At 42.0% G+C, this 12,437-nt stretch overlaps 1 protein-coding gene across 1 annotated transcript in view; it reads right to left on the bottom strand.

The window, feature by feature from the left end:
* Window positions 1-3,215: 3,215 nt before the first annotated feature.
* LOC103140064 (uncharacterized) overlaps window positions 3,216-12,437 on the bottom strand; it is a 32,500-nt gene continuing 23,278 nt past the window's right edge. Inside the window, exons 36-41 of the mRNA XM_016672908.1 lie at window positions 11,281-11,480; window positions 10,472-10,640; window positions 9,243-9,352; window positions 8,995-9,108; window positions 4,068-4,194; window positions 3,216-3,970 (exon numbers count right to left, since the gene is read on the bottom strand). Of these exons, the coding sequence (XP_016528394.1) occupies window positions 3,960-3,970; window positions 4,068-4,194; window positions 8,995-9,108; window positions 9,243-9,352; window positions 10,472-10,640; window positions 11,281-11,480 (731 nt within the window). The 3' untranslated portion in view covers window positions 3,216-3,959. The remainder of the gene's footprint in view (window positions 3,971-4,067; window positions 4,195-8,994; window positions 9,109-9,242; window positions 9,353-10,471; window positions 10,641-11,280; window positions 11,481-12,437) is intronic.

The following is a 12,437-nucleotide window of genomic DNA, read 5'->3' as shown; positions in this document are numbered from 1 at the left end:
ACTATGATCTGAAAGATGCTTCAGGTGTCTGAAATTACCTGGCTTTAGCAAGCTACACCTTGGACCGTACAGAAAACTTCCACCCATCTTTTCTTTTTCAAGTGGCCAAACTTTCTTGTAAAAACACGATTTGCGATCAGTGACTGCAACCATGTAGAATTCGAAGGTGAGTAACTTATTAGATTTAAAGTAAATTTCTGAAATTCATTTTGCATAGACTTAATGCAAGCATGTGATCTATATGCACTAAAACGCAGGGGCGGAAATCCCAAGGGAGTTATGGGGCCCGGAACCCCCAATCTTGGAAAAGTCTAGAATTGCCCAACAAGAAAGTTGTGCCTTTATTTCTCACCATCTTTAACATAGAGCCATTAAAACCACTAAATAAAATCAGAATATTTTTCTATATAAACCCTGGCGCTTTAAGTGTTACGTATGTTATGTTTTGATTCTCCCCTGATATTCCCCTGATATTCGTTTCTATCTACTTGTTGGCTCTCAGCCATCCAGGACATGATAAAACTAAAAAAGGTAGCAGCTTAAGTTATAATTTAAATAGCCCATAACTTGTATTGGGAGCCATTACAATAAATCAATGTTTATGAGTTACTCATTAAAATTTGTTTTTATTTAGAACCTTAAATTTTTGGAAAGGTGAAGCAGAGATTAGCTCAGTGAGTCTGAACAAAACTCATACAGACTTTTAGTTTTACTTCTCAACATTTTGTTTACTGAGAAAAACACATTTGATGTGCATTACTAGTCATTTTTGATCCTTCAGTTTGAAGGTGATTTAAAAACTTTTTAAACCACATTTTACGATACATATCAATGTAACTTTGCCAACCCCTCCCACACCTACCCCCCAAAAAAATTGCTCCTAAAAATGTTTCTGTTTATTGCCCCCCCCCAGTAATGAGATGGGATTTACTCCCTTGCTAAAATGTAGCAAACTTGTCTCATAAGAGAATCTTCAGTCAGAGGCTACTTCAGATGCGCTGCAATATAGACCACAAGAGAGCCTACCTGATCACAGCATCAGCATCTACAACAACACTTGGAAGAACTTTGGACGATATGGCTTAGATTTCATTTTCCTATAAGTAAAGTATTTTTGAACTGAATTGAAGTGAAAGAAGAACTCTTTCATAGCACGGCCCTCTGCTTTGTGACGGTGTGTTGCGAACATGTTTCCCCTTTAATTTATTCACACTTTGCTAAGAGATAAACCCAAAATTAAATAATAATAAATAACCATCTGCTTTCTGCTTTTTGAAAAGGCAGCTGTGGGCGCCGCTCAGCCTCGGATGAACTCCATTCAGGCTGTTATCTGATCGGTTTGCGACTCCCACATATCTCATTTGAGTTATGCATTTAAAAAGTTTCCATCACTGGCTCACTGTAAGTCACAGGATACAGATCATGAATAACTTGGACTCAAATCTCTCTTTAGCAGCATTAACACTCCCTCATCGTTCTGTACATGGCTTTACCAGCATAATGTTACCCATCCAGTCAGCCATTGTCTTCCTCTTATGCGGCATGAGGTCGCCAGGGTAAGAAAAAAAAAAAAAAGCCCAAAAAATATTTTGAAAAATTAAAACAATATATTAACATGTACACTCAATTTTTCTAGTTAAAATAGTGCAAATATGCTTATTTTGTTTCACAGCAAAATAAGCTGTGAAACTTATTGGATGGATGGATGGATGTTTCACAGCAGAGTAGCTGACTGCTCTGGCTTTAAGATGTTCATTGTGTTCAGAGAGACCGCCTGGGGGAACAAACCGTCTCTGTGTTCTGTGCAAATAGCGGCGACTGCCTGGTGAGACAAATTCTGGAAAACATTCAAATGAATGTTCGTAAAATGACGACAATTCCACAATAATATAACATTCTTCAAACATTAACACTTTAACAGACGTAAAAAGGCAACAGGAGCTTCATCACTAAAAAATAAAAACAAACCTTAGCAACATTTACCCGGAGCAGATTTAGCATTATGCTAACCAGAGCAACATAAACCACAGTATCGATTCCTAGCTGATAATCATTACTGATAATCATTACTGATTATCAGCTAGAAAAAAATGGTAGCAGCTGATGAACAGGAAAAGAGCAGAGCAATATGTTTGCTAAAGCTAATAAACATGCTGAGCAACAGAAGCTGTAGCTCACCAGCCATTTGGGAAAATCCTGTGTGTCATTCAAGATGGAGAATTCTGTCTAAGATCCCCTTCAGGTCTCGTCGTCGCCATCATGAACGTCACGACAGCAATCCAAAACTTCTGGCATTTTCAGTAGCAAGCCTGATACTTCCAGCGCCCCAAAGGCATTAAATTCAACAATGGTGATTGGCCAGATATTTTTTATTCTTCCCTAGCAACCACATACAATTTGCCATTTTGCTCCAAAGCTTCCCTGATGAGAAATTGAGTCTGTTGGGGAAAATTCACAGTTGAATGACAGTCAGTTGGTGGAAATGTTGCATAAATAATTAAGATTACCTTTAGCCACACACCATTAAGGAAAATGACATTGATAATTTTTTTTAATATATATAAACTTTAGATTTTTTTTCCCTCTCCACACCCCCTATGGACCAACCGGTACTGAAAATGACTCCGTAGTAATGACATGAAGGCAAACAGCTTGTGCCCATTAGCTGCTCTGTTCCAGACCACAGACTTGTACAGGTGCTGGATGGAGGGAAGGTCAGTCCTGATGACCTTTTCTGTAGAACTACCTGTTGTGTTTTGTGGATGAGCCAAACCACACAGTGATGGACCATCACAGGAGGTTGAACTTCAGGAAGTAGCCGGATTGGTCTTCCTCTGAACAGTGTCTGTGTGTGAGGACCAGGAGAAACAGGACGTGATCCACAAGAGACTGTGTTGAAGGAAAGGAGTGTGTGGGTTTTCTCTGGAAAATCATTATAGCGTAATGAGATGAAATTAAACACAATATACCTCTCTGAACTTCCACTTGGACCTGAATTGTGCCTTTTCTTTTGTGTTGGACAGCTGACTTCTCATGGGGTTTTCAATGTTCTGGAGGCTAAATCTGAACTCTGCTGCAACACTTCTGCTAAAGTTTTGAAATCAGGGAACATTTCTCTATATGAAGTGTAGAATCTTTTCTCAGAGCAGGTATGAATCTTCACCTTTGCTAGTATTAATTTACATATAAACAGTCTGGAATGTCCTGTGACGGATAACTCAGTTTTGAATCTGAATATTTAATGAAATGTCCAAAAGTATGATGTGGTGAAAGGGTCAAAATGTCACTAATGGAAAGAAAAAGATTCTCACAAGAATTTATTTTACAAAACTCTTAGCAACAGGTTTTCTGGGATGATTTAGGACAAACTAACATCAAATTCAGCCAATCTTGCAGCTGCATTTATGAAACACAGATGAGCATTATGAAACTCTTCTAAATCAGAAGATTGACTTTCCTCAGACTTCACAATAATTCAGACATCGCAGTAAATTATTAATTCCCTAATCGCACCTGTTGGCTCAGTGCTTTTATGCATTTCAGTAGAAACTTCAACATGACAAGAAGAACCTGGCCAGTTATCCCACAAGTTAAATGCTAAAGCCACTTTTTTGTTAACCAATTTACCCAAAGCAGAACAATTCCAATGGCTCCAGGCAAAAATGCAAATTGAAGAAGTAAAAAAAAAAGAAAACAAGCAAAAAAAATATTCCACACATTAGCCCGCCTTCAAGTTTTCTTTATGCAACTTATTTACTGCATCACGATGAACTGATTCACAAGACAGGAGGATTTTATTTCAAGTTGTTGAAAATATTCTAGAATCTTTCTTAAAGTACATTAGCAAATATAACAACACATTAAAATATGTTATTTAAATGAATAGAGAGTGAAGACAGTGGTATGTAAATATATTCATTCTGAACAGAAGTTTGCAGAGGTTAACTGCTGATCGTCCTTCAGACCTTCACTGAAACAAAAGAGAAAAAAGAAGAGCTTAATTCATTTTAAATGATTTTGAAAAGCTGAAGTGGACTTCTGGGTTACTTTCATGCTGCTGTTCTTACTACACTGGCCGGGGATCTCCACTGGAATGTAATTCTGCTGGCAGAGGTGAACAAATGCTGCTGCCAACCTGCAGGGCGCTTTGGAGGAGCTCCGCCCACACACAGACAGGAACTGGGCTGGATCCACCTGAACACACACATCCCGGCAGCTAGCTGCTATTCTGGTTCCTAAACACTCAGAATTTAGCTGGCATCAGGTTAGCAGCACTTCTTTTTGTTTTTTACATTTGATCACAAAACTTCAGTTTGTTTTTTTGCAATATACTCACATAAAGCGTGAATTGATAAATGACAATTTAAAAAAAGTTCTTTAAATATAAATGCACACCGCACTTTTTAGATCTTGACACTTTTTAGATCTTGACACTTTTTACTGCAATCACAGCTGCAAGTCTTCTCGACCAGTTTTGCACGTCTGAATGAATATTATTCAAATTGTTATATACAAATTCAAGCTAAAGGTTTCACATTTTTATTTGTAAGCAATCCAACTAAAAATGAAAACTTTTCCAGGGATTTACATTTACTTTAACAGAGCTTCTCATGCAGTCATGCAAAGACTTTTTTTAATCCTAACTAGGCCTGTCACGATAACAAATTTTGCTGAGCGATTAATTGTCTAAAAAATTAGTGCGATAAACGATAATATTGTTTCAAGACCTTTTGACACTGATTTAATGGAAATGACGTAATAATGCATGCTATTTCCTGCCATAGATAGATACATTTTATGGTAACACTTTATTTGAAGGGGGGTGAATAAGACTGTCATGACACTTTCATAAACATGACATAACACCTGTCATGAACATCAATAAACCTTCATGAATATTTATAACTGTTGTCATAAAGTGTCATTCGGTAAATTATGACACTTTTAATACAAAGTTGACATTATTCAAAATGTCTTTGTTATGACAACTTGACATTAACCAATAAATCATTACTGTTTAAACTTTACCTGTAATAACATAAAGTTACCTAATTTTTAAGGTGCAATCAGTAATACTTTTAGAACAAATTTATATCAGTAATTATTATTATTTTTTTTATTTTATTAATTATCGGACCAGACTCCGACACCGATCATACAGGGACCTGATAGCCCGTATTAAAGGGCCCGGTACCTCATACTCCCAGAGAACCCCCCACAAAGCCCCCTTAGGGACACGTTTGAAAGCCTTCTCCAAGTCCACAAAACACATGTAGACTGGTTGGGCGAACTCCCATGCAACCTCCAGGACCCTGCTGAGGGTGTAGAGCTGGTCCAGTGCTCCACGACCAAGACGAAAACCACACTGCTCTTCCTGAATCCGAGGTTCGACTATCCGACGGACCCTCCTCTCCAGGACCCCTGAATAGAGCTTACCAGGGAGGCTTAAGAGTGTGACCCCTCTGTAATTGGAGTACACCCTCCGGTCCCCCTTTTTGAACAGTGGGACCACTAACCCAGTCTGCCAATCCAGAGGAACTGCCCCCGATGCCCATGCGATATTGCAGAGTCACGTGAGCCAACACAACCCTACAACATCCAGAGCCTTAAGAAACTCCGGGCGGATCTCATCCACCCCAGGGGCCCTGCTACCGAGGAGCTTTTTGACCACCTCGGCGACCTTGTCCCTAGAGATTGGAGAGCCCGCCCAGAGTCCCCAGGTTCAGCTTCCTCAACAGAAGGCATGTTGGTGGGATTGAGGAGGTCTTCGAAGTATTCCGCCCACCGGCCCACAACGTCCCGAGTTGAGGTCAGCAGCACACCGTCCCCACTATAAACAGTGTTGGTGCTGCACTGCTTCCCCCTCCTGAGTTGCCGGATGGTGGACCCGAATCACCTCGTGTTNAAGGCTTATTCATGTTCATGACAGGTGTTATGTCATGTTTATGACAGTGTCATGTCAGTCTTATTCAACCCCCTTCAAATAAAGTGTTACCTATTTTATTTTCAAAAGAACACAACACTGGAACTGATAATCTAAATAAACAAAACCAAAAACAAAAATAAAATGGATTCTCAGTCTCCATTAACAAAAAACGTACTTGAATAAAAACTAAACAACATAAAGCCAAAGTGAAAATAAATACGGCATTCAACCAAAAGAGTACAGATTATGAAGTCTGTATACTATAATGCCCTTCAGTAATCACTAGATTTAAATAGAGAAGATGGGCACATCCAACCACTTGATGCAATAGTTCATACTACACTGGGTTTTTTTGCTCCTATTTTCTTAGAACGTTGGCCAATCTAAGATTGTCGCTGGTGATTTCGTAACCGATCATCCTGTAGTGTATGGTGTGTTACGGTAGACCGGGTCTACTCTGAGCTTCTCACCCTATCTCTAAGGGAGAGCCCAGCCACCCTGCAGAGGAAACCCATTTCGGCCGCTTGTATCCATGATCTCGTTCTTTCGGTCATGACCAAAGCTCATGACCATAGATGAGGGTGGGAACGTAGATCGACCGGTAAATCAAGAGCTTCGCTTTTTGACTCAGCTCTCTCTTCACCATGACGGACCGGTACAATGCCCGCTTCACAGCAGATGCTGCCCCAATCCGCCTGTCGATCTCCCGCTCCGTTCTTCCCTCATTCATGAACAATATTCCCAGATACTTAAACTCCTCCACTTGAGGCAAGACGACCCCCCTGACCCGGAGAAGGCACTCTACCCTTTTCCGGCTCAAGACCATGGCCTCAGATTTGGAGGCACTGATCCTCATCTCAGGCACTTCACACTCGGCCGCGAACTGCTCCAGCAAGAGCTGTAGATCACGATCTGATGAAGCCAACAGGACCACATCATCTGCAAAAAGCAGAGATGCGATCCTAAGGCCACCAAAACGGATCTCCTCAACACCTCGGCTGCACCTAGAAATTCTGTCCATGAAAGTAATGAACAGAATCGGTGATAAAGGGCAGCCTTGGGGGAGTCCAACTCTCACCGGAAACGGACCCGACTTACTGCCGGCAATGCGGACCAGACTCCGACACCGGTCATACAGGGACCTGATAGCCCGTATCAAAGGGCCCGGTACCCCATACTCCCAGAGAACCCCCCACAAAGTCCCCTTAGGGACACGTTTGAACGCCTTCTCCAAGTCCACAAAACACATGTAGACTGGTTGGGTGAACTCCCATGCAACCTCCAGGACCCTGCTGAGGGTGTAGAGCTGGTCCAGTGCTCCACGACCAAGACGAAAACCACACTGCTCTTCCTGAATCCGAGGTTCGACTATCCGACGGACCCTCCTCTCCAGGACCCCTGAATAGAGCTTACCAGGGAGGCTTAAGAGTGTGACCCCTCTGTAATTGGAGTACACCCTCATGTCCCCTTTTTTGAACAGGGGGACCACTACCCCAGTCTGCCAATCCAGGGGAACTGCCCCCGATGCCCATGCAATATTGCAGAGTCACGTGAGCTAACACAACCCTACAACATCCAGAGCCTTAAGAAACTCCGGGCGGATCTCATCCACCCCAGGGGCCCTGCCACCGAGGAGCTTTTTGACCACCTCATCCCCAGAGATTGGAGAACCCAACCCAGAGTCCCCAGGTTCAGTTTCCTCAACAGAAGGCATGTTGGTGGGATTGAGGAGGTCTTCGAAGTATTCTGCCCACCGGCCCAAAACGTCCCGAGTTGAGGTCAGCAGCACACCATCCCCACTATAAACAGTGTCGGTGCTGTACTGCACTGACACTATAAACAGTGTCGGTGCTGTACTGCTTCCCCCTCCTGAGACGCCGGATGGTGGACCAGAATCACCTCGAAGCCGTGCGGAAGTCTTTCTCCATGGCCTCTCCAAACTCCTCCCACGCCTGAGTTTTTGCCTCAGCGACCACCCAAGCCACATGCCGCTTCGCCCACTGGTACCCATCAGCTGCTTCTGTTTCTCAGAAGCAGCTGATCATCTGGCGGAGTCAAGGGGACTCCGCCAGATGTTCCCAGCAGACCCTCACTACACATTTGGGCCTGCCAGGTCTGACCGGCTTCCTCCCCCACCACCGGAACCAACTCACCACCAGGTAGTGGTCAGTGGACAGCTCCGCACCTCTCTTCACCCGAGTGTCCAACACATACGGCCGCAGATCCGATGAAACGATGACAAAATCGATCATCGGCCTAGGGTGTCCTGGTGCCAAGAGCACATATAGACACCCTTATGCCTGAACATGGTATTTGTGATAGACAATCCGTGACGAGCACAGAAGTCCAACAACAGAACACCACTTGAGTTCAGATCAGGGAGGCCGTTCCTCCCAACCACGCCCCTCCAGGTCTCACTGTCATTGCCCACGTGAGCGTTGAAGTCCCCCAGTAGAACAAGGGAGTCCCCAGGAGGGGCACTCTCCAGTACCCCCTCTAAGGACTCCAAGAAGGGTGGGTAATCTGNGTGAGCGTTGAAGTCCCCCAGTAGAACAAGGGAGTCCCCAGGAGGGGCACTCTCCAGTACCCCCTCTAAGGACTCCAAGAAGGGTGGGTAATCTGAACTGCTGTTCGGCCCGTAAGCACAGACAACAGTCAGAACCCGTCCCCCCACCCGTAGGCGGAGGGAGGCTACCCTCTCGTTCACCGGGGTAAACCCCAACGTGCAGGCGCCGAGATGGGGGGCAACAAGTTTTTAGTTACATTGGGTTTTTAGTTAAATTATAAAAATTCTGCTCCTGTTCGGATCTTATGGTCACGTAAAGAATATCTCAACAAAATCTCACCTGAAAAGGAGAAAAACAGATTTTTTTTGGATAATTTATCTGCTGTTTCTTGCCATGGAATTCAATCCAATTTTAGAAAAATCTACTTGAGATGTTCTGCCAGACAAATCTCCTCACACAGTGCTTTTTTGTTTTTTTTTTTTAAATCAGCTTGAATTTCTTTATCTCCAACAAGCTAAAAAGTAGCTGAGGAATACTAGAAGTATTTTCCTCTTCACTTACCACCCTGAAACAGGAACTGAGAGGCGAATCTGCGGAAGAGAAGAAGGAAGCGCAGCTCGCCAGGCTCACCGCTGCTGTGGAAACTTCTGTGGATTTACTGCACTTTGGCTCCAGCTGCAGATGCAGACAGATGGGACCAGTGAAAGACAAACATGCTCAGATAAGCTCCACTCCACCAAAGCAAACATTTATGACATTTAGACATTTATGGAGGGGAAAAAAAGTTTAAATGGCACTGCTGATCCGACCTCCCAACTGTGGAAAAACTCCTCCAGAGTCTTCGCCTGAGATCCGTCACGCAAAGAGAAATCGTTGCCTGCGTCGTTATCGTTGGTCCCCAGCAGACCAGTGGATGTGCCTGAGTAGGGAAACGAGTCGAAGCAGAAAACGTTCCTTTACGTTTACCGTGGAAATCACATGTTTATGTACGGCTCATAAGTTTATGGACGCCGGTGGAATTTCTGAAGTTTTGGACGTTTTTCAGAGAATGTGACTGATAACGCAAAAACTATTTCCACTCATGCTCAGGGTTTTAATTGAGACATTTTTTGTCAAACAAATGGGCTTACTCTTTGTAAATCACAAAAAAACAAAAATAAATAAAATAAAATAAATCATAAAAATTAATAAGCTAAAAACATTTTGACAAAAACTCTCAAAATCACCCTGATCAAAAGTTTACGTACGCTGGTGATTTTTGCCTTTAATCAAGGTTATTATGATTTTTGTTGGACAATAAATGGCTTCAGCTAACCACAGACCATGAGTGAAAATATTTTTTTGTGTTCTCAGCCATATTTTATGAAAAACTGAATAAAAAAAAAGAAAAATCTGAAATTCCACCAGTGAGCACAATGATACCCTGTCAAAAAAACATCTTACTGTCTGACATTAAATCAGACAAATTTCCATCTTTAAGTCTTATAATTATTTATATCTATTTGCTAAATGTCAGAATAGAGGACATGTTTTTCTGTTTCTTTATGTAGAAGTTTTCATACACTAAGATTACATGTTTTTATTTTTTTATACAATTTATGAAAACCAGGATAATGATGTCATGGATTTATAGGCTTCTGATAGGTTAACTGACAAATCCACCTAAGCGGAGGCTCAGGTGGATTTTAACACCTCAAATACATTCATGTGACATCATGGGAAGAAAATCTAAAGAAATCAGCAAAGAGGTCATGAGGTCATGAAGAAAAACAATAACCTCTTTTAGTCGCCTTCATTTCTGGATTTTGATTTCCTGATGCTCATGAGCATGAGGTCACACCGTCCAGAAAGGAAACCGGTTCTGTGTCCCCAAATTTGACTCTTTGGTCATGAGATTCTCTCCTTGTCCTGGTGTTAAATAATGTCAGTAATAATAACTGATGTAAAGAGAAAATTTAATTTGTTTTAATGTCACACTGTGAGTAAAAACTTGACTTTTTTAAAACAATAAATGTAAAAATCAGGTTTCGGCTCCTACCATGTAACCATCCATCCAGGGTGAAGCTGCACAGCTCCAGCTGCAGGTCACATGACACCGACTGTCCCTTCTGATTGGACACCTGTACATTGTTTGAGCCTTTTTTCACAGTCAGCCCACGGCTACTGAGGGGTCCATGTGGGACGGCGTTCTTACAGTCAGCTTTCACCTGAGACACAGAGAGAGACTGTAACCGTCTGCATCATCATTCACTTACAGTGCCTATAAAAAGATTCACCCCCTTTGGGTGTTTTATACTATTTTTGCTTTTGCAAGTCAATCACCATCAACAAAATTTGGCTTTTTTTTGACAAAACAGAAAAACAATCTTTAATGTCGAAATGAAGAATAGTTTATATAAAACAATTTAAAAAATATTTAGCATAAAATAAGTGACTGCATAAATATTCACCCCATTTTAAAATGAATGACCTAATTTAACAGAGGTCTGGTCAATCAGTGCTAATAGTCTCATAATGACTGAGACTCCGTGAAGTGGATCTGATGAGACCGAAATGGAGCGTTAAGGCCGTCAGACAAGATTTTGTTTGGAACACAAACACACCATCCCTACTGTGGAGCATGGTGGTGGCAGCATCATGCTGTGGGGACGCAAAATGAACTACAGCTTTTATTTTCCAGCAAGTCAACAACCATGGAGTGGCCTAGTCAAATCTATGATTGCATCCAAAGGTGTGTTTTACTAAATACTGACTGATAGGGGGTGAATATTTATACAATCACTTATTTCATGTTGAACTGGCAAGACATTTGAGAAGATGAATACTTTTCACCGGCAGTACACCAACCTGGCCGGTGTGCTGAATGTGGACGCTGCTGTTGTCCATGTGTATCAGCAGGGAGCTCTGAGCGTTGGCGTCTAGCAGCAGCGTGAAGGACGGCTCGGTGCGGACGTCCTGGGCGAGGAGCAGCGGACAGGAAACAGGAAGTTGATACAGAAGCCCGTCAAACGTCACCACAAACTGATCAGCCACCAGCAGCGCTTGGTCTTTAGGAACACAGGGAGAGGAGAGGCAAACACATTACAGGCGACCTGTGATGTTTCATTCAGCAGGTTAAGATAGTTCTATAACAAAACGTGTTCATTACATTTTTTTGCACAAATTCATTCTTAGATAATGAGATTTTAGTCTGCTCAGTTCTGTCTATTTTCATCTCCTTTCAGAATTACATGTTTTAGGGCTCTGTCACTTTAAATCCAAATAAACTGCTGCTGGCCACGCCCCCGAACTCAACGTTTACACACACACTTTAAAATGGCTGCAGTTATACAACCGTACATCTATGAAAAGTAGAAGTGGAGCCTCCTGCACATCCAACAAGAATGCAGGAAGTGGTTTGCTAGATGGACAGTCAACAACAAAACACTTGTCTTTTCCAGTAGCCATTATGGAGCGCATACAGTGGTAAAACAGGCTGACCAAATGTGGAGGAGCTCTGCTGAGGCTGCTAAGTAACGCACTGATTTATGATGTTACATTCTGGAGGTTTTTGAAATGGCTCATTTTCCAGACACCTAAAAACATTACTGCCCAAAATCAGCTGGTGTTTTGGCTCCTGCTCTTTACTTTAAGCCGGTGTATTCCAATTGTTTTATGGTTCTTTGTTTGCTGCTTTCTTCGGGAGAATTATGAAGAATGTAACCACAGAAACCGCTGCACAGTGAAGCAGTGACAGTTGCTTATTTTACATTTTTAATCCAATATTTGTCGCTATTTCTCCAGCGGAAGTGTCTCATTTAGATTTTCAAAACAAGAGCTCATTACTGGAAGCATGCAGTTTATATTGCTGGTAACTTGAGATTTAAATCATAGAATTGTAATCTGATTACCAACCTTGCTTACTTTAGTTAAGAAACAACTGGTGGTAGTTTAAGTTCATTCGTAGAAGTTGATTTATTCTTTTTTGTGTCTATTATTGTTCCTTTTAGTAAAGAACATTTATT

This window comes from Poecilia formosa, unplaced genomic scaffold (assembly GCF_000485575.1).
Source record: "Poecilia formosa unplaced genomic scaffold, Poecilia_formosa-5.1.2 Scaffold67, whole genome shotgun sequence".
Classification (NCBI taxonomy): Eukaryota; Metazoa; Chordata; class Actinopteri; order Cyprinodontiformes; family Poeciliidae; genus Poecilia; species Poecilia formosa.
This window is presented reverse-complemented; position numbering and strand designations above follow the sequence as displayed.